This window comes from Vipera ursinii (genome assembly GCF_947247035.1).
Source record: "Vipera ursinii genome assembly, chromosome: 2".
Classification (NCBI taxonomy): Eukaryota; Metazoa; Chordata; class Lepidosauria; order Squamata; family Viperidae; genus Vipera; species Vipera ursinii.
In genome coordinates, this window is record NC_139513.1 from 12,421,906 (window position 1) to 12,449,119 (window position 27,214).

The window sequence follows — 27,214 nt, forward strand, 5'->3', positions numbered from 1 at the left end:
TAGAACAACGGCTAATGACCCTCTTTTACCGGTCTACTATAGAGAGCGTCCTCTCGTATGGTATTGTGGTTTGGTATGCTGGTCTGACAGCCGCGGATAGGAAAGTATTACAGAGGGTAGTGAGCACAGCACAAGACATTGTGGGCTGTTCCCTGACACCACTGGATGACCTCGCCGGGGCTCGTTGACTTGGAAGAGTGAGGAAAATTCTCAGGGACGACTCACACCCTGGACGGTATCTCTTTACTCTCCTACCATCGGGTAGGAGACATAGGAGTATAGCCAGCCGCACCAACAGGCTGAAAAACAGCTTTTATCCGTGGGCTGTTAGGCTTTTGAACGAGAAATAACTTGTGTGAATTTTATGCAGAATTGACTTGGGAGGCCGGTGTGTGGTGTAGTTGGTTCACATGGTGTAGTAAGATGGAGGGTTTGTTGTCACTGTGTGTTGGGGGGGTGGGAGCACAAAGGGAGGCTCAGCTAATCTCAATGTACACATAGTTGTACTTTGACAATAAAGATTCATTCATTCTGAGGAGGTTTTTAGTTTTAAGTTTTAACACTGTTTTATTGTTGGGCTATTATTAATTTAATTCTTTTAGTTCTATTTTTATCTTAATTTATATTGTCTTTTAAATATTGCCCTGTAAACTGCCCTGAGTCCAAGAAGGTGCCACACCGATCTGCACGATGCAGGCAACTCTTAAGGGCACAGATTAAACCTCAGTGGCTCTCAGAAAGAACGCTAACGACCAGAGGACTGCAAGGAATATAAATATAAATCCCTTCCATCCTCCAAACATTTGGTCGGTTTCTCTTGGATGAGAAGCGAAACGTCTTCAATTAAAAACAAAGGAAGTCCCGTTGCCTTTTGAAAAAGCACTTTTGGGACATGATCCAGATAGGAAAGGATGTCGCCGAATCCCACTACTGAATTTTAGAGAAGGTTAATGAGCAGGAAATGGAGTCTGGCCCTGGGGGGTGGGGAGGTGGTTGTTGGGGGTTTGCAGGTTGCTCATCAACATTTGGACTGAAGATGGCTTGTAGCACCTAGAGATGTTGGGTTGAGATCATAAAACAAGACCTTGAGTGATATTTTCCCCAGTCTGGGTGGTTGTTAGCCAGACGTGCACGCACATACACAACTTACCAAAGAGGGTATCAGGAATTGGGACCCTATGTTCAGGCCTTTCCTGGAAGGTGGCTTGTGGTTGATCAGTTTGAGAGTTGAGTTCAGGTGTAGGAACCAGGAGTCCCTCTTGGGTGGAAATATATGAAGAACAGACAAAAGAGGAGAAAGAAAACAAACAGATGGGGAGTCAGTATAACTGGGAATTCTCGTCGCATCTGAAGGCCAGGAGCTCTGAAATCTGATTTCAGGACTCCTGGCCAAAAAGACTCCAGTACTTGAGAAAGTCACAAGTAGATAACCGTCAACCTTGGCAGTTATGTGCCTCTGCGTTTCATCTTGCCTTTAGATTACTTTCAAGTGGGTAGATGGAAAAATGAAACTTCAATTCAGCTGCAGACCGTGAGAGCTTGAAATCTTGTCAAGGACACCAGATCGGCTGTGGATTTGAAGCAGACGGTTCCCATAACAAACTGGACGTGTTGACATGGATTATGTAAGATGTTGGGGATTTGGCTGATAAAACTATTCTACAAATTGGTGTTGGAACCTCAAAGCTAGTTTTACTTCGACATAACCAAGCTGTGTATTCGATAAACAGTAAGCTTTTCAGAAAACGAAATGAACCTGGAGTTTTATTTGGATTCTCGAGCTGGTTGTTGACAATAACGCTCCTCTAACTCTTTGGGATACGAGAGAACTGACTCTGGAATTAACGTCAATAACGGGACAACAATCATTATTAAAAACAATACTGTCAAGATGCTTTGAAACCAGAATGCCCCACATTCCAAGCTGGCAACAGCTTTGATGGCACCAGCTGATCAGAGCCTTCACATATAGAAACAGCACACAGGTGAGTGTCCTTGACTTACAACCATAATGGAGCCTGCCTATCATTTTAAATAACTTTCAAAACTATTTTAATTTCTGTCATTCACACTTCCATTTTGTCCCTCCTTTGCCACCCCTTTCTTCAATGATTCTATTCCACCATTTCTTCGACGTTAGTGTTAACTCTTTTGTCCCATTGCGAGCTGTCCCCGAGTTGGGTCGTGGTGAGTTGGCTGCGGCAAGCTGGCCCTAGTGAATAAGGTTTGAATGCATTGCTGGCTGGAGAATTCTGGGAGTTGAAGTCCACGCTTCTTAAAAAGTCGCTGAGGTTGAGAAACACCGGCTTAAGGCCACCTTGGACTATCAGTTCTCCATTCCATTTCTGTGCAACTCATTAAGAAAGTGGTGGTCTGAGTGTCTCCTAATTTAGCACATAATCCCTCACCTGTCCTGTCTTTTCGATATCGAACTGAAAAGCAATTACGCAATTCATGGATCCCCTGAAGGCAGAGAGTGCCGACCTCTTTCAGATTCCCAAAAGCTGAGGAGTCTTTGGAAGCAATGTCAATTCCCTCTGGTTCCAATCTCTCTCTCTCTCTCTCTCTCTCTCTCTCTCTCTCTCTCTCTCTCTCTCTCTCTCTTCTCTTTCTCTCTCTTTTCCCTCTCTCTGTCCCTCCCTTCACCTCTACCCCAAGACTCTTGACTCTTGGCTGGCTAAAACATGTCGAACTGAGCCACTAAAAAAGGTCAAAGGGAGATTAAGGCTGCCAATCACTCTGTGAGGAGCTGGCTTGGTTCAGTCTGTTGGGACAGGGATTGGACTTGACCTTTTCAATGCATGCAGCCGTTCCCAGAATTTTTACCTGCTGTTGGTTGTGTGAACTCTTGGAAAGAAAAGTTGATACTCACCCAAAGCACTGGAGGTGCCGGCCCTCTCTGGCATGACTTCCCAGTGTATGGGCTTCTGTTCAAGACCTAACTCATCCTTCATACGTACAGGCTCCTGAAAGAGGGAGGAAGACCAGCTTCAGTACCATCTCTCACGCTTTTCTTCAAAGGCACATCTGGCACAGGATTTTGCCTTCTAATTAACATGGAACTGACAGTTAAGAGTGCGATTTCCATTTCACCCAGAAGCAGAGTCAGTATGTTAATACTTCTAGGATCAGTTTAACATGGCCTTTTTTTAAAAAAAGAGAGATCAACTTGGCTGCCAGATTGTATACCAAATGGAACTTTATGCTCTAATGCAGGGGTGTCAAACTCAATTTCATTGAGGGCCGCATCAGCATTGCAATTGCCCTCAGGGGGCCGGGTGGGTGTGGCCTACTGGGTGGGTGTGGCCTACTGGGTGGGTGTGGCCAGCTCTACATCGTTCGCATCAAGGGTGCCTATGGGGGCCTGGGCAGGAGTGGGACAGATCTGAGGGTCTCTGGCAGAAGGAGGGTCTCTGGGCCAGGGCCAAGGCAGTGCGGGCCGTTCCCTCACTGTTTCCAGGATGGCTTCGTGGGCCGCATGAAACCACTTCGCAGGCTGGATCTGGCCCCCGGGCCTTGTGTTTGACATGTCTGCTCTAATGAGTTTTAGCAGAGCATGCCAATGTGATTTTAAGATCAATTTTCTTCTGGAAAGAGACGCAGCTGGCGTAGCGACCAAAATGGACAAGTGATGCTTTTTGGTCATTGTTTCGGGCTGGGAGACAAGAGAAATCTCGAGTTCAGAAGCTTCTTCTTCCAAACGTGCTACCCAACTTCATTTCGAGGAGGGTAAACTGGTTCGGAAGACCCTAACCCCTCTCTGCAATGGTGACTCGCCATCGTGAGCACCTCCATTTCATCTGGCTTTGTTTTAAGGCAGAGGTGGAGAACGACGGCCCTTTTATGACTCGTGGACTTCAACTCCCAGAATTCCTGAGACAGCCGGCTCAGGAATTCTGGGAGTTGAAGTCCACGAGTCATAAAAGAGGCGTCGTCCCCCACCTCTGTTTTAAAACTACTCTAGATTACCTTCTCATTATCAACATTATTAATAATTCTCATTAATTAGGAAATCCATCAATCACCCATTCCTTTTTTCCCCCCATTTTCAGCCAAAAGTCCATCTTTCCCCCCCCCCCCCCGTCAGTTGGTAGGGCAGTTGGTCAAATCCATACGGAGAGTCTACACACCTCAGCGGTTCCAGTCCCAGCCATTTCCAGTCCAGCTGATGTCTGGGCTAAGGCCGAGTTCCTTGTGGATGTAATGTCACTGGCTGTGAAACACATACATGCAGAAGTTGAGAAAGGGATACACACGATTTAGCTTTTGCCGCCATCTTAGAATGGCAATACATGAAACTCATTAGCACATAATTTCTATTAGAAATTCCACTATAGCTAAAAGATAAACATCGTAATACACAGGGGGAAAATTCAGTAGGAGAAAAAGTGAAGAAAAAGTTCAGAGAACAGTAAAAAAAAAAAAAACAGCAACGAGGTAGCGACTTCCCATCTCTTTTATAAGCAGTTACAAACTTAGCATCCCTCCTCCCTCGTTAAGCTTACATTTTGTTTATTTGTTAAAATTCATTTGCCACCTGTTTCGCCGTGGGGTTGGCTCCAGGTTCCCTACTTCTCAGATCAATACTTTTCGGTTAGCAAATTCATCAATCGCCAAGCTATTCCCCACCCCACCCCCGTTTTCGAACAAAAAAAAAGACCACGATGGATTTGTTCATCAGGGTTATCTTCTTTTCAAGTCAGATGCACCTGTTTTATGCCCAACCGGTTTGTGGTCTGAGCATAAATCCAGCAACAGCCACTCCCACTATGACAACGAACAACCCAAGTTGATAAAACAAAAACTTGGGGAAAATATCAACTCCACCCACAGGTCTTTTATCATCGCAAAAAATGTCACACGGGTTAAGTACCTTGACCTACAACTGTTCGTTCAAGGAGCCTCTGAACAAATGGTGGTCGTGACTGGGTGCTTGGAGTTCCAGTTCACCCAGCCCCCTCGCCACCATGTGATTGCGATCTCAGTGCTTCACAAAACGCCCAGTTATGATCGTCATTTGTGACATTCCTTGTTACATTGGGAAGCCATCATGTGTATCGTGACCCTTGTGGACACTTCACGCCTTCTTCGACCCTTGTGGCACTTCCCGTGCACCCCCTAACTGTCCCATCTCTCACACGCCCTCCTGTGCGCCCCCCCACCCTCGCTCCCTTCCCCAGCTGGCAGCAGCCATTTACCAGCCTGCTGGCCTGGGACTTACGACTTCCTGCCAGCTTCCCCACTGACATTGGCTGCAAGAAGCCAGCAGGAAGCTACCTCACCTAATGATCTAGGATTCAATTGATGACGGCAACTGGTATGGCAGGATTGCCGTACCCCGAGCAATGCGGTCACGTCTTATAAATGTATCGCTTAGCGACAGGGATTCCAGTACCAACTGCTGTCGTAACTCGAGGACGACCTCAAGTCGCTTTTTCTTCCTGACAATGGAGTATGCATGTAGTCCTCTACTTACAACAGTTCATTTAGTGACCTGCTCAGAGTTGCAACAGCACTGGAAAAAAGCAATTTATGGCCAACAGCCAGGGTGGCACAGTGGTTAGAATGCAGCATTGCAGGGTAACTCTGCCGACTGCTAGCAGTTCGATCCTCACCGGCTCAAGGTTGACTCAGTCTTCCATCCTTCCGAGGTTGATAAAATGAGGACCCAGATTGTTGGGGGGACAATAGGCTGACTCTGCAAACCGCTCAGAGGGCTGCATAAAGCACTGTGAAGGGGTATATAAGTCTAAGTGCTATGGTGCTGTTGCCGTTTTCACAGTTATGACCGTTGCAGAATCCCTGTGGTCATGTGATCAAAATTCAGAAGCTTGGCAACTGACTTGTATTTATGACAGTCGCGGTCTCCCGGGATGACGTGATCAGTTTTTGCGAGCTTTGGACGAGCCAGGTCAACGGGGAAGCCAGATTCACTGAACAACCGGGTCACTAACTTTAACCACTTCGGGGATTCACTTAACGACGGTGGCAAGAAAGGCCGCGGAATGGGGCAAAACGCACTTAACGAAGGTCTCGCTTAAGCGACAGAATTTTGGGGGCTCAACTGCGGTCGGTAAGCCGAGGACTACTTGTAATTCTTTACCCGCCCAATCAACTTTGCTCCCCCTCCCCCTTCCAACTGACCTCCAGGGTGGTGCTGCCTCTGCCTCCCTTCGGACTCCAAGGCGCTAACTGGGACCTCTGGCAAAGGAACCTAAAAGGACAAAAGAACGAGCTGCAGATAACGGCCCCCCGTTGCAACTGCCCCACTTTCCGATTTTTTTTTTTAACCTGGTCAGCAATGAAAAAAAGGTTAACAATCCAGATTGAGTAACACTGGCTGGGTAGACGCAACCGGTTCGCTTGGTTCCTGAATTAAGCATTTCCCAGGCTCGCGCAACGCGACGGATGCTAAGCGAGCTTAAAGCTAAGAAGGCTTCGTTCCCTGGGCAGGTGCAACCAAGCAAGTCCTAAACTAATTAAGGCTGGATGAGGGTGGAGGCACATTCTCCCAGCTCGCGGGCTGGTTCCCCAACATTTCATGACCAGACTAGGTATTTAGGGAACGTCAGTGTTAATAATAATAATAATAATAATAATAATAATAATAATAATAATGATGATGATGATGATGATAAAAAGTTTTGCAAAACTGTGCAAAATACATGAAGAAATCACAGCTTCCTGCAATAACTCCAGCAAAGCTACAAAAAAACTGCGCTACTCGGAACATCTTACATTTTAAGGAGATACCCGGTTGATACCGAGGATGCTGGCAGCAGCCCGTGTCAACCATTAGTGCCAGTCAATTTGAGTGTTCAGCGGACTGAGTTTCATGTTTTATGAATAAAAGTATAATAATAATAATAATAATAGTAATAATGTTGGAAGGGACCTTGGAGGTCATCTAGTCCAACCCCCTGCTCAGCCAGGAAACCCTATACCATTTCAGACAAATGGCTGTCCGGTCTCTTCCTAAAGACTTCCAGTGTTGGAGCATTCACCGCTTCTGGAGGCTGGTTGTTCCACTGTTCCAACCCCCTGCTCAGGGAGGAAACCCTATACCAGGAGTCTTCAAACTTGGCCCTTTTATGACTTGTGGACTTCAACTCCCAGAATTCCTCAGCCAGGCATGCTGGCTGAGGAATTCTGGGAGTCGAAGTCCACAAGTCATAAAAGGGCCGGGTTTGAAGACCCCTGCCCTATACCATTTCAGGCAAATGGCTGTCCAGTCTCTTCTTTCCAGTGTTGGAGCATTCACAGCTTCTGGAGGCAGGTTGTTCCACTGGTTAATTGTTCTAACTGTCAGGAAGTTTCTCCTTAGTTCTAGGTTGTTTCTCTCCTTGATTAGTTTCCATCCGTTGCTTCTTGTCCTGCCTTTGGGCGCTTTGGAGAATAGCTTGACTCCCTCTTCTTTGTGGCAGCCCCTGAGATACTGGAAGACTGCTATCCTGTCACCCCTCACCCTTCTCTTCGTTAAACTAGACACACCCAATTCCAGCAGCCGTTCCTTATCTGTTTTAGTCTCCAGTCCGCTAATCATCTCTCTTGCTCTTCTCGGCACTCTTTCTAGAGAGTCTCGACATCTTTTTCTTCTGCTTTGGCTATCTAGGGCTTTGTGTGGTCAGTAAGTCTTGTGATGGGGGGGGGGGGTGTCATGTAAGATGAGGCTCCAGTGATGGGTCAGGTGTGGGTCAGATCAGGTGAGGGTCCTGTGATGAAGCCCTTAGAACAGACATGCCAAACACAAGGCCCGGGGGCCAGATGCGGCCCGCGAAGTGGTTTCATGTGGCCCGCCAAGCCATCCTGGAAACAGTGAGGGAACGGCCTCCACTGCCTTGGCCCTGGCCCAGAGACCCTCCTTCTGCCAGAGACCCTCAGATCTGTCCCACTCCTGCCCAGGCCCCCATAGGCACCCTTGATGCCAACGATGTAGAGCTGGCCACGCCAACCCAGTAGGCCATACGCACTCTAGCCACGCCCACCCAGTAGGCCACGCCCACCCTGGCCATACCTATCCAGCCCCCTGAGGGCAACCGCAATGCTGATGCGGCCCTCAATGAAATTGAGTTTGACACCCCTGCCTTAGAAGCTGAAGAACGCCAACACTGACCAGCTCGGAGGACGAACCTCCACCCTCATCCTCCACCCGAGCTACAGATATCCGCCACTATCGCATAATTAACCTGGTTCCAGCATTATCATGGGACTGGCTGTCTCATAGTTTTGGCTCCCTAGGGGTTTAAAATCAGCAGAAGAGCCTTCCCCAACTTGGAGACCCCCTCCTCCCACCTTCCGTACAGGCTGGATGGGAAGCAGAAGCGGTAGCTTTACGACTGGAGGACTTCCGACTCCCAGAATTGCGCTGGCTGAGGAATTCAAGGGAGTCGAAGTCCACGGGGTCGTAAAGCTGCCGCGGTCGGAGAGCGCCGATGTAAATTCCTCACCTGCCAGTCGCAGGTCCTGGGGGCGGGGCGGTGACCCGTCAGGAAGTCCTCTGCCAACGCTACCATCTCGACGCAGTCCTTTGGCCCGCATTCCCGCACCCAGTTCTGGACCTCGGCGGGCAGCATGCCCAGCAGCTGCTCTTGGATGATCATCTCTAGGATCTGCTCCTTGGTGTGCTTCTCGGGCTTCAACCACTGGCGGCAAAGGTCCTGGAGCTGGCCGTAGACCCGGCGAGGCCCTTCTAACTCCTGGTAGCAGCACTGCCGGAAATGCTGGCGCTTCATTTCCAGGCGGAGCGCGTCCGCCCGCAGGATGGCGGCCTTCACCTTCCCGTAATCGCCCCTGTCCCGGGGGTCCAGCCTGCAGAAGGATTGCTCCATTCCTCCCCGCAAGGCTGGCAGCAGCTGGCGCACCCATTCTTCCGGGGGCCACTGGCAGGCTTCGGCCACTTGCTCGAAGGCCGTCAGAAAGGCCCGGGTGTCGTCCCAGGGCACGGTATCGGTTAGCTGGAGGCTTCCCCAGCCCGTGTGAGCCGGGGGCTGCAGGGTGTTCAGGAATTCCTGCCACTGGGCTTCCCACTGCTGGGGCAAGCCCACTTCCGGCTGTTGATTCAGCTGCCTGGGCATCCCTTTAAAATACATCACCTGGACAATGCGCGGGACTTTGCCTGAGCCTTCCAAGCCCTTTTCCATGTTTCGTGCCTCGCTCTGAAATGGGAGAGGCACCCCAGGCGACTCCTCTGCCCTTTGGCGGGTCTTTCGGAAGCTTTCGGCGTTTGGGTTTTCGTTTTTCTCTTTCTCCTTCAAAAAAAAAAAAAAAAATATCCCCCTAAAGGGAAAAGGGAGGTGAGGAGGACTTTCTGGAAGACAGAAAAACAAAAGACAGCCTGTCAAGATGAGAAAAGGTTTTTTAAAAAAAGACTTCTAAAAAAGATTTTTGGTAAAAACTTGGGGAGGGGGGAAGTAAAAAAGAAACGTTTGGAGAGAAACACACCCGTATAACCTGACTCCCGTTTTCTCAAATCGGTTTAACACGTAGCAATTTTGAGGTCTAGTTTGTGTGGGAACTGGGATAACCGCAGGGTGGGGGGGAAAATGGTAAGGGTGCCTAAAATTCAGAAGACTTTTTGTCAGACCCCTCCAATGCATTTGCCTACATGTTATTGCTTTGCCTAGGTCCGCCGTGGCGAACCTATGGCACCCGTGCCACAGGTGGCACGCAGAGCCCTCTCTGTGGGCACGCGCACGGTCGCCCCAGTCCTAGGGCAGGGGTTGGCAACCGGAAAAAGCAAAAGAGCCACTCGGAACCGGTTCCATCACACACACAAAAAAGTGGGAGCCTCAAAAAGTGCGCGCGTGTGCGTCCACGCACGCGCATGCGCAAAAAACAAGCTTGTAAGCCGCCCTGAGTCTTCGGAGAAGGGCGGGATATAAATGGAATTAAAATAAATAAATAAATAAAAGAAAAAACAAAATGTTTTGTCCATGTGCAAAACGGGAGGCACCTGCGCGGCGACGGGTCTCCCTGGCGACGGGCGCTGGGTTGCGGCGCCTTCAGCCTGGGTGCCGCCAGAGCCACCCCCCAGGACCTCCAAAACGCTGCCCGTTCGGAGCGGTGCGCATGCAGCTCTCCAAACCTTTGGAGAAGTGCGCGCGCACCTCCACCCAAATGGGCGGCGGTGCCACCCGTTTGCAGACGTGCTGCTGCCGGTTTGGAAAGCTGCCGTGGCCCGTTTGCAAAGCTACCGCCTTCGGAGGAAGGTGGCAACTTGCAAACGGGCCGCGGCAGCTTTCCAAAAGGGCAGCGCCACCGCCCGTTCCAAGAGGTGCGCGTGCAGCTCTCCAAACCTGCCTGTTTGGAGAGGTGCGCGCGCACCGGGCGACTGGGAGCCGCAGGAAACGGCTTAAAGAGCCGCATGCGGCTCCGGAACCGCGGGTTGCCAACCTGTGTCCTAGGGCTTCAGCTGGGTTTTATAAAACCTTTTCGCTTTAGGCCTCCGCCGCCGTGTGCAAAAACAAAGAAACCAAAAAAAAAAAGGTTCAATCAATCAATTTCAACTTCTCGCGGGGGAAAAAAAAAGATCTCGCAAAGTTAGAATTGACCGATTGAACTTGTTTAGTCCCACCCAGTCTGCCGTTACCACCGCAGCCACGCCCACCCAATGGGCCACACCCACCCGGCACCCTACAAGTAGGTTTGGGGTTGCAGTTTGGGCACGCGGTCTCTCAAAGGTTTGCCATCACTGGCCTAGGTATTCTTTTTTGGGGTCTGCCATTCTGGTGGGAGGGGGCCTGCTTGCTTGGGGAATGTATTTGCCTGGCTCTTTGAAATGCCCACCCTTCGTGAGAAAGGAACGTGGCCTGAAAACAGCTGCCTTATCTCCAGACAACAGATTTGGTTCCGACAGATGAAGCTCTCCAAAGAACTTCGAGGCATTGTTTACCTTAAAGAATCTTTATTCAAGTAGCCTGGCATCGGCACATACATGGTTGAAGCCAAAATCTGAATTCCCCTCCCTTGGGCACATAATATCAAAGCACAATTCCCTCCTCCAATTAACAGTCATATATCACATTCTCCAATTAGTTTGAAACAAAAGCTTTCCCTGCTGTTCTCCAACCCACCATTTCATAATAATCATAATAATCATAATAATAATCATAATAATAATAATAATAATAAGAAGAAGAAGAAGTAGTAGTAGTTGGAAGGGACCTTGGAAGTCATCTAGTCCAACCCCCTGCTCAGGCAGGAAACCCTATACCATTTCCCCCAAATTTCCCAGCTGCCCCCGACCTGCGCTCGTTTCGCCGGGACCTGAAAACCTGGCTTTTCGATCTATCTGGCCTGGACTGAGGGGGTTTTTCAGTTTTAAGTTTTAACATTGTTTTATTGTTGGGCTATTATTAATTTAATTCTTTTTAATTCTAATTTTACCTTAATTTATATTGTCTTTTAAATATTGCCCTGTAAACCGCCCTGAGTCCTAAACTAATAAAATAAATAAATAAATAAATAAATTTCGGACAAATGGCTGTCCAGTCTCTTTTTAAAAACTTCCAGTGTTGGAGCATTCACCGCTTCTGGAGGCAGGTTGTTCTACTGGTTAATTGTTCTCACTGTCAGGAAGTTTCTCCTTAGTTCTAGCTTGCTTCTCTCCTTGACTAGTTTTCATCCCTTGCTTCTTGTCCTGCCCTCAGGTGCTTTGGAGAATAGCTTATTTCAAAAGCTCTTATTTCAAAAGCTCCCAAATTCACACACTCTTACCACATTGTTATGTCTAACCAGTGCTTTTTTTGTAAAAGAAAAAGGTGCCGGAACTCACACGTCATACAACCCACCTTGCCTACCCTACAAGGTTCCATCCAAAAAAGGTGCCGGAATTCCGTTCTGAGCGTTCTATGAGAAAAAAAGCCCTGTGTCTAACTAACTCCCATCACATTCCTCCTCCTCCCTCCTTCTCCCTCAGTATCATCTAATTCTAAAGAGTAAAGCCTAGGGAAGAAAAAGGCCGCATCTCCCTCTGTTGTCATAGCAAGAACATCTGACGTTTAGCAGCGTTGACGTGAGGCTGGGACCGTTGGGAAATGAAACCGAGAGGGACCTTGAGATGGGCGCTAAATCACTCGGTTCTCAAAACAACCTAGTACCTATGGATTGGCTGGAATTCAAACAGACGGTTGGACACTGGGGGAGCGGGGAGGAGACCTGAAGGAGCCTTTTGATGTAACATTTCGCGCGAAATCTTCAGAGCTTGTTGCTTTGCTCTAGTGTAGGGGTCTTCAAACTTGGCCCTTTTATGACTTGTGGACTTCAACTCCCAGAATTCCTCAGCCAGCATGCCTGGCTTTGGAATTCTGGGAGTTGAAGTCCATGGGTCATAAAAGAGCCAAGTTTGAAGACCCCTGCTCTAGTGTACTGCTATCACTAACTCTCGATAAAAGTTCCTTTTGAAACAATGCCTGTTTCAAGAGTTCTGCTTTCTTGGGAGACCTAGTTGAGGCAGGCCCTTACAACTTTTACAACTCCCCTTTGTGTGTGTTTGTGTGTGTGTGTGGGGGGGGGGGTTTCCCAGCAGACACACCCCTTTTAAAACTACGCCATAGGTCTGCCGTCCGTCTGCCACCCTTTCCAAACAAGCTCTCATTTTTGAAAGAAGCGTCAAATAAAATGAATTACAGGGCTGGACCTGACCGTAGGGCTGTACGCTCCCAACCCCTTCCTCTCATCCTTCCTTCCTCCCACAAGTTGTCGGTAACGACCGGCAACCTTCCCTTGCTAACATTTGCTTTACACTGCGCGTGGGCCTTTCTCTAGTGTCGGATTAGGAGTGTTGTCGCGTTTGATTTGCATTTGTTTCCCTAAGTCTGCAAAAATTTCAGAATTTCTGCAGCTCAGAACTGGTTGCCAACGCTGCGACAAACCGAACTGAAGCCATTTTCATTTTTGCTCCGTTGCCACTTTTTAGTTGAGGAGGAGGAGGAGGAGGGAGGGGAGAATTTCCCAGCTAGCCAAAACAATTCAAAGCTATGGGAACCAAGGTCATTGCTGATAACATTTGGGCGGGCTGAAGCAGCTGGGAGGAGTGCCGGGAGTTTTCTAATTGGTGAACGTGATTTATGACAGCAGTTTGGTGGGGCGGGAAATGCAACTTGCAACTTTGTAACCTAGGGGAGGGGAATTTAGCCTTGGGTTCGCTTTTGTACCTGCCCGATATCTTTTTTCCAAAATAAAATGTTCTCTTAAGGAAAAAAAAAATCCTTGCCTTGAAGTTCCTTTTAAATGGTTTCATCTATCGGAACCGTGAGACTGGTACCTTCTCTGTTCTGATGCTTCCCCCCAACAATCTCAGGGGCAGAAATACATGTAAATTTCCAGCCTTTTTCATAGTAATGGTTCAGTGTGTGGGGGAAGTCAGCTCCCCAGAGAAGGAAATATTAAAAAGGGCAGAAAAATATAGTTCCTAAAAAGATACTGAAGAACCAGAAAAGCATGCCCAGTTGGCTTAATAGCCCTAGCTCTCCCTCCACCAAGCTCTGTACAAATGCAGATGTAGGATTGTTCTTCCGGCAATCTTAATTCCAACTTTTGATTCATCTAGCCCTGCCTTTCTCATGATGTGTTCTGCATATAAGTTATAGAGCCTTGGTGGAGCAGTGGGCTAACGCCTCCTTAAGTAACACCAGCTGCCTGCAATTAGTGCAGGTTCGAGTCCCACCAGGCTCAAGGTTGACTCAGCCTTCCATCCTTCCGAGGTAGGTAAAATGAGGACCCAGATTGTTGGGGGCAATAAGCTGACTTTGTAATAATGCCGCTTGGGGTGTGTGTGAAAGCCCTAATAAGCAGGCATATACATAGAATGAAGGCTACTGCTAAGCTTGTAAGCCGCCCTGAGTCTTCGGAGAAGGGCGGGATATAAATGGAATTAAAATAAAAATAAATAAAATAAATAAGACAAAAGACCTAAAATCTACATACATACTAGGATTAACCCACCACCACCAAGAATACCAGGAAGGAACACCCAGACTCAGGTCAGAATAGGTGACACAGGAAATACAAAGCCTGACACAGGAAATAACTCCAAACAAAAAGGCTCCAAGGGGTATAAAAACCCGCTCCCTACATGTGCTCCCCCTTCATGGATTACTGCCTTGTCGTGGCAAAGGGGCTTGCGTAATTCAATGATGCTATGAGCTATGCCGTGCAGGGCCACCCAAGACGGACAGGTCATAGCGGAGAGTTCTGACAAAACGTGATCCACTGGAGAAGGAAATGGCAACCCACTCCAGTATCATTGCCATGAAAACCCCATGGACAGTACCAAAAGGCAAAACGATATGACGCTGGAAGATGAGCCCCTCAGGTCGGAAGGCGTCCAATATGCTACTGGGGAAGAGCAGAGGGCTAGTACTAGTAGCGCCAGAAAGAATGAAGCGACTGGGCCAAAGCCGAAAGGACGCTCAGCTGTGGATGTGTCTGGTGGTGAAAGAAAAGTCCGATGTAAAGATTTTTTCTCCATAGGAACCTGGAATGTAAGATCCATGAATCAAGGAAAGCTGGACATGGTCAAACAAGAGATGACAAGACTGAACATCGACATCTTAGGTATCAGCAAACTAAAATGGACAGGAATGGGTGAATTTAATTCAGATGACCATCAGGCATATTACTGCGGGCAAGAATCCCTCAGAAGAAATGGAGTAGCCTTCATAGTCAATAAAAGAGTAGGAAAAGCAATACTGGGATACAAGCCCCAAAATGACAGAATGATCTCAGTTCGAATCCAACCATTTTATATCACAGTAGTCCAGGTCTATGCCCCAACCACCAGTGCTGAAGAGGATGAAATTGACCGGTTCTATGAAGCCCTACAGCACCTTATAGAACTAACACCAAAAAATGATGTCCTTATCATCATGGGGGATTGGAATGCTAAAGTAGGAAGCCAAAAGATTACCAGAATAACAGGCAAGTTTGGCCTTGGAGTACAAAATGAAGCAGGGCACAGGCTGATAGAATTTTGTCAAGAGAATACGATGGTCATAGCAAACACTCTTTTCCAACAACCCAAGAGACGGCTCTACACGTGGACATCACCAGACGGTCAACACAGAAATCAGATTGACTATATGCTCTGCAGCCAAAGATGGAGAAGCTCTATACCAGGGGTCGGCAACCTAAAAAAGGAAAAGAACCACCGGGAACCGGTTCCATCACAAATTAAAAAAAGTGGGAGCCGCGTGCGTGTGTCCATGCACGCGCATGCGCAAAAAATTTCGCATGCGCGGACGCACGTGGTTGCCATTTTTTTTAAAGTGAGATGGAACCGGTTCCCGGTTGCCCGACGGTGACGGCCCGTCTGCAAAGCTGCCGCTTTCGGCGGCTTTGCAGACGGGCCGCGGCAGCTTCCTCAAAGAGCAGCGCTGCTGCCCGTTCGCGCAGACGTACGCGCGCACCTCTCCAAAGGTTTGGGGAGGTGCGCGCGCACCTCCGGTCGTTCGGAGAGGTGCGCGCGCACCTCTCGGAATGGGCAGGGGCGCCGCTCTTCGAGAAAGCTGCCGCGGCCCGTCTGCAAAGCTGCCGCTTTCGGCAGGTTTGTAGACGGGCCGCGGCAGCTTCCTCGAAGAGCGGCGCCGCTGCCCCTTTGCGCGGAGGTACACGCGCACCTCTCGAAAGGTTTGGGGAGGTGCGCGCGCACCTCCGCCCATTCGGGGAGGTGCGCACGCACCTCTCCAAATGGGCGGTGCCACTCTCCATTTGGAGAGGTGCGTGTGCACCACTGCCCGTTCGAAGAGGTGCGCGCGCACCGGGCGGCTGGGAGACGGCTCAAAGAGCCGCATGCGGCTCCGGAGCCGCGGGTTGCCGACCCGTGCTCTATGCAGTCAGTAAAAACAAGACCAGGAGCTGAATGTGGCTCAGACCATGAGCTTCTCATTGCAAAGTTTAGGCTTAAACTGAAGAAAGTAGGGAAAAGCACTAGGCCACTCAGGTATGAATTAAATCATATCCCTATTGAATATACAGTAGAGGTGACAAATAAGGTAAAGGTAAAGGTTCCCCCGCACATGCGTGCTAGTCGTTTCCGACTCTAGGGGCCGGTGCTCATCTCCGTTTCAAAGCCGAAGAGCCAGCGCTTGTCCGAGGACGTCTCCGTGGTCATGTGGCCGGCATGACTAGACGCCAAAGGCGCACGGAACGCTGTTACCTTCCCACCGGAGCGGTCCCTATTTTTCTACTTGCATTTTTACCTGCTTTTGAACTGCTAGATTGGCAGAAGCTGGGACGAATAACAGTTGCTCACTCTGCTACACGGCACTTGGGATTCGACCCGCCAAACTGCCGACCTTCTGATCGACAAGCTCAGCGTCCTCACCCACTGAGGTGACAAATAGATTTAAGGAATTAGATCTGATAGACAGTGTGCCTGAAGAACTATGCACAGAGGTTTGCAACAGTGCACAACAGGTAGCAACCAAAACCATCCCAAAGAAAAAGAAATGAAAGAAAGCAAAATGGCTCTCTGAGGAAGCTTTGCAAATAGCTGAGGAAAGGAGGGAAGCGAAAGGCAAGGGAGAAAAAGAAAGATACGCCCAATTGAATGCAGAATTCCAGAGAATAGCTAGAAGAGATAAGAACTATGGTGCTGGAGAAGACTCCTGCGAGTCCCTTGGACTGCAAGACGATCAAACCGGTCAGTCCTAGAGGAGATCAACCCTGACTGCTCTTTAGAAGGGCAGATCCTGAAGCTAAAACTAAAACCAGCTGCCAGTGGAGCTTAGGACTGCCCCCGACCTCCGTTCATTCCGCCAAGACCTGAAGACCTGGCTCTTCGAGCTCTCTCGCCCAGGCTGAGAATTTTAATTTTAGTTTTAATTTTAATTTTAACCGGGGTTTTACTTATTCAGGGACGAATATAATTTTTTAATTTGTTTTTAACTTTTGTATTTTTGTTTTTAATCACCCTGTAAACCGCCCTGAGTCCTTCGGGAAAGGGCGGTATATAAATGTAATAAAATAAAATAAATAAATAAATAAATACTTTGGCCACCTAATGAGAAGGAAGGACTCACTGGAGAAGAGCCTAATGCTGGGAAAGATCGAGGGCAATAGAAGAAGGGGACGACAGAGAATGAGGTGGCTGGATGGAGTCACTGAAGCAGTAGGCGTGAGCTTAAATGGACTCCAGAAGATGGTACAGGACAGGAAGGCCTGGAGGAACGTTGTCCATAGGGTCGCGATGGGTCGGACACGACTTCGCAGCTAACAACAACAAATAGATAGGTATACAGATACACACACACACACACACACACACACACATATATATATGGATATATAGAGATATAATTCAAAACTCAACCACATTTGTTCAAGTTTGAAATATTCCATGTATGTATGTGTTTATGTGCATATATGTATTTGTGTGTGTGTGTGTAGGTCTTGGCGTATTCGGGTCTTTTCCCGTGTAAGATTGAGAGTGAAAAGACCCGAATATGCCAAGACCTACATATCTATACCCGTGAAAATCTATGAAAACACACACACACACACACACACACACACACACACACACACACACATTTCCATCATTGCTCTGAAGAAGTTTCTTGAATGAGAAGCAAAACATCCTCAAGGAAAAAATAAAGTTGGGTTGCCTTTTGAAAAAGCACTCTTGGGATAAATTTGATACATAAAACAGGGGTGTCAAACTCAATTTCATTGAGGGCCGCATCAGCATTGCAGTTGCCCTCAGGGGGCCGGGTGGGTATGGCCAGGGTGGGTGTGGCCTACTGGGTGGGCGTGGCTAGAGTGCGTATAGCCTACTGGGTGGGCATGGCCAGCTCTACATCGTTCGCATCAAGGCTGCCTATGGGGGCCTGGGCAGGAGTGGGAGAGATCTGAGGGTCTCTGGCAGAAGGAGGGTCTCTGGGCCAGGGCCAAGGCATCGGGGGCCGTTCCCTCACTGTTTCCAGGATGGCTTCACGGGCCACATGAAACCACTTCGCGGGCCGGATCTGGCCCCCAGGCCTTGTGTTTGACATGTCTGAAATAGAGCTATCAAAGACTTTCACCCTCTTATTAAATAAATCAACAATGCAGTCAACCTTGACCAAATGGCTGGTCTAACCAGTTCCTCAACCGGAGCTTAAAGGTTTTGAAGGATTCGCTTTTATATGCAGCAGTTAAAACTTTTTGCTCTTGACCCTTTCGTGCTTTTAAAAACCATCAAGGACCCCCAAAGGGCTTCGGTTTGTATGGGTGACCTCGTGGGATATTTACCAAATTAAACAACTAAAACTGATACATTCAGCTTCACTACTTTTACGTGGGATTTTAATGCTAGTATTTTTCAACGTAGATGGGTTTTATGGCACTCAAGAGGATCTTGGGGACCTCCAGGAGTCTTAAGTGCACGCTTTGAGAAATACAGGTAGTCCTCGACTTACGACCACAACTGAACTCACTCTGTGAGCGAGAGACATTTGTTCAGTGATTTTTTGCCCCATTTTATGACCTTTCTTCCCACGGTTAAGTGAATCGCTGCAGTGGTTAAATTAATAATATGGCTTCCCCCGACTTTGCCAGTTAGGAGGTCGCAAAGGGGGAACCACATGACTCCGGGACACCGGAGCATTTGAGTTTGGATCACGTGACGAGGGGGATGGTACAAGGGTCATAAGTGTGAAAAATGGTCATAAGTCTCTTTTTCCAGGGCCGTTGTAACTTGGAAAGATCACCACACCCACAGTGGTAAACCAAGGACTACCTGTACTAATAAACAGGGCAGAAACCCACATTTTCTACAGCTAGTCCTCGACTTATAATCGTTTGCTTTTAGTGACCGTTTGAAGTTACAAGGGCCCTGAAAAAAGGGATTTGCCACCAGTTTCCACTCTTAACGACCCTTTCGGTCTCCCCACGGTCCTGTGATTTACATTCGGATGCTTGACAACTGACTCACATTTACGACGATCGCAGTGTCCGGGGGGTGGTGGTGGTGGTCATGTGATCCCCTTTTGCCACCTTCTGACCATGGGGAAGCCAGATCCACTTAACAACCGTGTATGTGTGTGTATCCTCAATGGAACTGCATCTACATGGAAGGAAGTGTGTAGTGGGGTGCCCCAGGGCTCTGTTCTGGGCCCAGTGCTCTTCAACATCTTCATCAACGATTTGGATGAGGGGATAGATGGGGAACTCATCAAATTTGCAGATGACACCAAGCTGGCAGGAATAGTCAATACTCCAGAAGATCGGCTTAAGATACAGGAGGATCTGGACAGACTCGAACACTGGGCACTATCTAACAAAATGAAATTCAATGGTGAAAAAAGTAAGGTTCTACATTTAGGCAGGAAAAATCAAATGCACAGATATAGTATAGGTGGTACCTTGCTCGATAGTAGTAACTGTGAGAGGGATCTCGGAGTCTTAGTGGACAATCACTTAAATATGAGCCAGCAGTGTGCTGCAGCTGCCAAAAAAGCCAACACAGTGCTAGGCTGCATTAACAGAGGGATAGAATCAAGATCAAGTGAAGTACTAATACCACTTTACAACGCCTTGGTAAGGCCACACTTGGAATACTGCATCCAGTTTTGGTCACCACGATGTAAAAAAGATGTCGAGACTCTAGAAAGGGTACAGAGAAGAGCAACAAAGATGATTGGGGGACTGGAGGCTAAAACATATAGGGAACGGTTGCTGGAATTGGGTATGTGTAGTTTAACGAAGAGAAGGGTGAGGGGTGACATGATAGCAGTCTTCCAATATCTCAGGAGCTGCCACAAAGAAGAGGGAGTCAAGCTATTCTCCAAAGCACCTGAAGGCAGGACAAGAAGCAACGGATGGAAACTAGTCAAGGAGAGAAGCAACCTAGAACTAAGGAGAAACTTCCTGACAGTTAGAACAATTAACCAGTGGAACAACCTGCCTCCAGAGGTGGTGAATGCTCCAACACTGGAGGTTTTTAAGAAGAGAATGGCCAGCCATTTGTCTGAAATGGTATAGGGTTTCCTGCCTGAGCAGGGGGTTGGACTAGATGACCTCCAAGGTCCCTTCCAACTTTATTATTGTTGTTGTTGTTATTATTAATGAAGAGAAGAGTGAGGGGTGACATGATAACAGAGTTCCAGTATCTCAGGGGCTGCCACAAAGAAGAGGGAGTCAAGCTATTCTCCAAAGCACCTGAAAGCAGGACAAGAAGCAACGGATGGAAACTAGTCAAGGAGAGAAGCAACCTAGAACTAAGGAGAAACTTCCTGACAGTTAGAACAATTAACCAGTGGAACAGCCTGCCTCCAGAAGTGGTGAATGCTCCAACACTGGAGGTTTTTAAGAAGAGACCGGACAGCCATTTGCCTGAAATGGTATAGGGCAGGGGTCTTCAAACTTGGCCCTTTTATGACTTGTGGACTTCAACTCCCAGAATTCTTCAGCCAGCGTGCCTGGCTGAGGAATTCTGGGAGTTGAAGTCCACAAGTCATAAAAGGGCCAAGTTTGAAGACTCCTGGTATAGGGTTTCCTCCCTGAGCAGGGGGTTGGACTAGATGACCTCCAAGGTCCCTTCCAACTTATTATTGTTATTGTTATGATTCATTTTACAACAACAAGCGACCCACTTAACCCCGTGGCAAGAACAGGTCGTAAAACGGGGCAAACCTCACTTGGGCAAGGTCTCGCTTAAGCAACAGAAAGGTCGGGCTGGACGGTGGTCGTAAGTGGAGGACGGCCCTGTAGGGCGAAATAAAGCCACGTAGGGCCGCTTCTCTCCCACACACGGCCCTTCCCTTCCTCCTCCTAATTTTTAACCTCTTTCCCAAGACAGAAACCAGCAAGGCCGGAGTGAAACGAATCCCCTTCCGAACGGGAGCTCAAGCCTCCTTCTAGAAAACGAGGCGGCCTAATAAAGCACGTTTTTCGGCCTGATGGCGCCCCGCTTTCCCCCTTTCCCGGCTTCAAAATGGCTGAAAAAGACGCATTTTTTTTTCCCGCCGGGCAGAAGGGATGTCCCCGGCCTTGGGGGAGAAAAAAACAAACGGCGGCGGCGGCGGCGTAAACCTTAAAAATAAAAATAATTTAAAAAAAAATAAAAAGCAAAGGCGCGACTCGTCCTAGAGCGGGAAACACCCCGCCGGCCCCCACCAGCCCCGCAGCCCGCCGCAAGAAGCGGAGGAAGGGGGAAGAAAAGGCCGTTCTCACCTTCGCTTTCCTCAAAGCTGCGCCCGGCGGCGGCGGCGGCGAGGAGGAGGAGGAAGGCGCTCCCCGGCCTGGTCGCCCCCCCGAGCCGCAGAGCCCACGCGCCTCTCTTCCGGCAACGGACACATCCAATTCACCAGGCGACGTCCATTAGGCCCGCACCGACCTTTCTCTCCCTCTCGCTCGCTCTCTCGTCGCTTCCTTTTCCCAGAGCATGCCGGGAAGCGTAGTTCCGTCCGCGGCCCCACCTACGGGAAGGCGGGAGGGACTCGTGAGGCCAGCGCCTTGGGAGGACTGACGTGGCACCAATGAAATGACGGCGGTGGCGGCGGCCATAATCGTATTCGCCCTCAGAGAAATTGAGGGACGACGACCTTGTGCTGTGGGATAGCGCAGTACAGTGTTTCTCAGCCTTAGCCGCTTGGAAAAGGTGCGCGGACATCAGCTCCCATAATTCCCCAGCCGCCAATGCTGGCTAGGGAATTCTGGGAGTTGAAGTCCGCACAGCTTTGCTGGGTGGGGAATGCTGGGAGTTGAAGTCTGCACGTCTTCAAGTGACCGAAGTTGAGAAACACTGGTATAGCAGTGTAGCAATGATGATGATGATGATATCCATTCAATCATACCTAACAATAAAAGTACATACGGTATAGGACAAGGGTAGGCAACCTTGGCTGTTTTATGACTCGTGGACTTCAACTCCCAGAATTCCTGAGCCAGCTGTTCTGGCTCAGGAATTCTGGGAGTTGAAGTCCAAGAGTCATAAAAGAGCCAAGGTTGCCTACCCCTGGTATAGGACAATACATTGTAAATTATTATAGCATGTATTAAAATATTACAAGTATAACAATAAAAGTAGATATATCAAACAAGGGTACGTACGTAAATATAGTAGATACAGTATATGATAATTTTATCCAGCGCTTTTTTTGTAAAAGAAAAAGGTGCCGGAACTCACACATATCATACAAACCCGCCTTGCCTACCCTACAAGGTTCCATCCAAAAAAGCTGCCGGAACTCCGTTCTGAGCATTCTATGACAAAAAAAAGCCCTGATTTTATCAAATTTATGGCCACTCATCTTGCAATTAAAGAAATATTGCTATATATTATACCATATATTACAACAATAGATTTGTTTATTTTTATCCCAGCTTTAGTACATTTATAACTCAAGGCGGCAGACATACCTAATACTCACTCCTCTTCTTTTCCCACAACAACAATCCTCTGATGTGGGTTTGGCTGGCTGAGGAATTCTGGGAGTTGAAGGCCTCAAGCCTTAAAGTTGCCAAGGCAGGAGACCCCTGTGTTAAAAGGACTGAAGGAAGCTCAGAAGTGATGAGACCAATCTCACCTCAGAGTGGAAGGGAGAAATAATAATAATAATAATAATAATAATAATAATAATAATAATAATAATAATAATAATAATAATAATAATAATAATAATAATAAATAATGATGATGATGTTGGAAGGGACTTTGAGGTCATCTAGTCCAACCCCCTGCTCAAGCAGGAAATCCAATACCATTTCAGACAAATGGCTGTCCAGTCTCTTCTTAAAAACTTCCAGTGTTGGAGCATTCACAGCTTCTGGAGTCAGGTTGTTTCACTGATTAATTTTTCTAACTGTCAGGAAATTTCTCCTCCGTTTTAGGTTGCTCCTGTCATGGATTAGTTTTGCTTCTTGTCCTGCCTTCGGGTGCTTTGGAGAATAGCTTGACTCCCTCTTCTTTTGGGCAACCCCTGAGATATTAGAACACTGCTATCATGTCCCCCCTCGTCCTTCTGTTCATTAAACGAGACATACCCAATTCCAGCAGCCATTACTTATATGTTTTAGCCTCCAGTCCCCTAATCATCTTTGTTGCTCTTCTCTGTACTCTTTCTAGCGTCTCAACATCTTTTTTACATCGTGGTGACCAAAACTGGATGCAGTATTCCAAGTGTGGCCTTACCAAGGCATTTGTTGTTGTTGTTGCGAAGTCGTGTCCGACCCATCACGACCCTATGGACAACGTTCCTCCAGGCCTTCCTGTCCTCTACCATCTTCTGGAGTCCATTTAAGCTCACACCTACTGCTTCAGTGACTCCATCCAGCCACCTCATTCTCTGTCGTCTCCTTCTTCTCTTGCCCTCAACCTTTCCCAGCATTAGGCTCTTCTCCAGTGAGTCCTTCCTTCTCATTAGGCGGCCAAAGTATTTGAGTTTTAGCTTATGGAACTGGCCTTCTAAAGAGCAGTCAGGGTTGATCTCCTCTAGGACTGACCGGTTTGATCGCCTTGCAGTCCAAGGCATTGTAAAGTGGTATTAATACTTCACATGATTTTGATTCTCTCCCTCTGTTAATGCAGCCTGGCACTGTGTTGGCTTTTTTGGCAGCTGCAGCACATGGCGGGCTCATAGTTAAGTGATTGTCCACTAGGACAATCCACAATGTGGGCACCACCACTGAAAAGGCCCCACTGCCGAGAGCCCATTAAATGTTTCTTCCCCAGGTTGTGCAGGGTAGTGTCCTCGAAAGACCTGGGGAAGATGGCCTCATGTGGCCAGCAGTTGCACTGCAGAACAAGGTGGGCACTCTTTGTCACCCGAGGGAGCAAGAAGATGGCTAAGGGGAGATGGGGTGGTAGAGTAGAGGCTTCAGAAAGCAGGATGATGAGGGCAACTGCAGCTGGGACTGGCCAGGGCAACTGTGGCTTTGCACCATGCTGCTGGACCAGGCTGAGTTTCTATGAAGATTTTCTGTGAAAGGCTAGGTTTCATGCTGCAAAGGGCTCCCCAAGAATAACAGAGTTGGAAGGGACCTTGGAGGTCTTCTAGTCCAACCCTCTGCTCAAGCCGACCAGCTGACTGTGCTCCGCGGCGCCGACCAGCTGTTTGTCGGCTTTTCGGAGGGCCCCGGCTGCTCGGAGGAGTTTGGGAGAGCCGTGCAGGCCCAGAAGAACTGACTGAGCCCCGTGCTGTTGTTTTTTGGCGCCGACCAGCTGACTGTGCTCCGTGGCACCGACCAGCTGTTTGTCGGCTTTTCGGAGGGCCCCGGCTATTCGGAGGAGTTTGGGAGAGCCGTGCAGGCCCGGAAGAACTGGCTGAGCCCTGTGCTGTGTTTTTCGGCGCCGACCAGCTGACTGTGTTCTGCGGCGCCGACCAGCTGTTTGTCGGGGCCGTGGGAGCTCAACGAAGCCAGAGGGAGCGGCTGTGCTTTTCTCTTTAAGTGCCGTGCTGTGCTCTCTACGTTTGGAGTTTTGGAGGTTTGGGAGAGCCGTGCAAGCCCGGAAGAACTGGCTGAGCTCCGTGCTGTGCTCAGCGGCGCCGACCAGTTGATTGTCGGGCCGCAGGAACTCAGCTGATTGTCGGGCCGCCGGAGCTCAACGAAGCCAAATGGAGGCCTCCGGAGGCTCTGGAAGAACGCGGAAGAACTTGGTACAGCCTAGCTTTGTACAACACCGACTGGCTGGCTGTCGGAGCTGCGGGAACCCAGTGAATCCTAGGGTAGAGTGGTGGAGGTCTTGGAAGATCTTGGGAGACCCGCGCCCCGCCAACCTGCTGATTCTAGCTGCGGCTATGCTGATATGGGAGTCTGGTGGAGTCTTGCGGAGCCCGGAATAACTCGACGGAGCTGGCAACCTTGAGGAGAACTTTCCAGTTGCTCAGGAGCCGGATGCTGGTTGATTTACGACTGCTATTATGAACTACGGCTTGGAGCAGCGTCAGCGTTTTAAGCTGGAGTGGTGGAGACGGCCCTGGTTGGCGTCTGGGACGGTTGGCGGTGAGGGAGTTGGAGTGCCGCGACCGTCTTGGCACGGTGACTATGGCTGGGTGGAGTATGGACCTTTATGCCTGGACATCTGGAGGCATGGACTATTATAGCTGACTGGACCATATCCTTGAGCCCCATTCCGTGACTTTATGGGTTTTCACCCTAATCCATCTCGCTGACTGGTTTCCTCTATCGTCCTCCCTTTTTTTCCTTTCCCCCTGGGTTGTGGAAGGCGCCGGGTGTATAACCACTGTGAGAGAGTGGTTAAGAGTTAAGAGTTTCCATCTGTTCCGTCTTAGAGGTGAGAGCTCTAGGCGGTATCTCTCTCCCCGGCTGTATATCTCAGGCTGCTCCCCGGTTCTGACCGTTGTGAGAGAACGGGGATTGTCCCGGGGTTACCCAGCTCTAGTGGCAGAAGAGCTGGGTTTGCAGTCTGGATATTCTCCTTCCATTTTAAGATCCTCCCATTTTATTTATTTTGATCTGGGTCTGTTTTTGCTGTATTACCCAATTATTACCATGGTTTTGAGGTACTCCAGCATGGTTTTACTCGCTCTCAGGGGTGCCCCCCCATCCTGGGTGCGACCCGCCTTACCTTTTAATTTGCCTCTTGATGACGGGCCCTATTGTTGGGACCCTGAGAGATGGCCAGGCAGTAACAGGGGCCTAAGATATAAATTTAATAAGAGGCCCCTGATTACTTTTTTAGCCAAATTTTTTGTAGGGTTAGGGAGGGGGGAGGGTTGTGGTTGGTTGGAGAGGGGGGGTAATCCGCCAACTGCTGTTCAGGCCAGGCCCAGGATAGATCGCGTTGAGGGGGAGCCGGGGTCGGTCATCTCCGGAGCTCTGGAGCGGGTCGTGGGATTGTCAATTCCCACGACGATAGGGAATGGCAGCAGGTGTAAGATCAGAGGGCCGTATCGATCTCCGGGAGGGCCTCTCCGCTATCTACAAGCGGTGAGGCGCTCCGACCCTCTGTCTTCGACCCAAGGTTCTGGGAGCGGGGATGTGCAGCCACCTGAGCTCCGGCTGGTGTACCTGAATGCCAGGTCCATAATAAGGCTAATAATGCCAGGTCTAATAAGGCTCCCCTCGTCCGGGATCTGGTCGAGGGTGAGCATGCGGACCTGGCCTGCATCACGGAAACCTGGTTGGGCCCAGAGGGTGGTATCCCCCTGGTTGATCTTTGCCCACCAGGCTTCCGGGTGCTACACCCGCCTCGGACTCAGGGTAGGGGTGGGGGAGTGGCTGTGGTTATGAGGGAGACCTTATGTCCGCAGGAGGCCACCGTTCCTCAGATAGTCAGGTGTGAATCTCTCCTATTGAGGTTTGGTCCCAGGGCGCAGTTGGGCTTGCTGCTCGCGTACCTTTCGCCTAGTCGCGCAGCAGCAGCCCTGCCTGAGCTTCTCGATATCCTCTCAGGGCTGGTGATTGAGTTTCCCAAACTTATGGTTTTGGGAGACTTCAATCTACTATCCCTGGGAGGAGCATCTGAGTTAGCTCGGGAGTTCATGGCTTCCATGACGGCCATGGACCTGACGCAGGTAATTCATGGACCGACTCATGGGGGAGGCCACACCCTTGACTTGGTTTTCTTATCTGGTCGGTGGTTAGATGATCTTGGTGGGGGCTCTCCAATTGTTATGCCCCTGTCATGGACCGATCATCATCTCCTGCGGCTGGTCTTCCGTTTTGCCACTCCCCACCGTAGGGTTGTTGAGCCAACTAGATGGTTCCGCCCCAGGCGCTTAATGGACCCTGAGAGGTTTCAGGCAGCGCTGGAGCCCCCACCTGCCTCCTCAGCTCACAGCTCGGCAGATGCCTTAGTGGAAGCCTGGGAAAGGACAGCCACTGAGGCACTTGACCAAGTTGTACCCTTGCGGCCCCTGACCCGGCGCAGATCCCAATGGGCTCCATGGTTCTCTGCGGAGCTCCGGGAGATGAAGCATCGGAGACGGGGCCTAGAGAGCGTTTGGAGGTCCAGCCGATCTGAATCCGACCGATTGCGACTAAGAACCCATATTAGGTCTTATCTCGCAGCGATGAGGGTAGCGAGATCTAACTACTTCGCTGCCCTCATCGCGTCCGCAGATAATCGCCCGGCCGCCCTGTTTAGGGTGACCCGCTCCCTCCTTAATCAGGAGGTGAGTGGGGAACCCTTGCAGGGGCGTGCCGAGGAATTTAGTCAACATCTGTTGGACAAAATCGCTCGGATTCGGACCGGGTTGGACTCCGACTGGGCAGTATCGGACGATCAGGACACGAGCGGTCTTGTCAATGTCACCTGGGAGGAGTTCGA

General features: G+C 49.3%; 1 protein-coding gene across 4 annotated transcripts in view; it reads right to left on the reverse strand.

The window, feature by feature from the left end:
* Window positions 1-21,320, reverse strand: part of LOC310636470 (uncharacterized protein) — a 356,270-nt gene extending 334,950 nt beyond the window's left edge. For all 4 annotated transcript variants that reach the window (XR_014491726.1, XM_083356338.1, XM_083356336.1 and 1 more), the window contains exons 1-6: window positions 21,154-21,320; window positions 8,448-9,307; window positions 6,145-6,214; window positions 4,131-4,213; window positions 2,873-2,966; window positions 1,151-1,258 (exon numbers count right to left, since the gene is read on the reverse strand). Coding sequence is in view for 3 of the 4 variants with exons in the window: in XM_083356338.1 (XP_083212464.1) it covers window positions 1,151-1,258; window positions 2,873-2,966; window positions 4,131-4,213; window positions 6,145-6,214; window positions 8,448-9,140 (1,048 nt within the window). In the remaining variant the exon portion in view is untranslated. The remainder of the gene's footprint in view (window positions 1-1,150; window positions 1,259-2,872; window positions 2,967-4,130; window positions 4,214-6,144; window positions 6,215-8,447; window positions 9,308-21,153) is intronic.
* Between the last annotated feature and the right edge of the window lie 5,894 nt (window positions 21,321-27,214).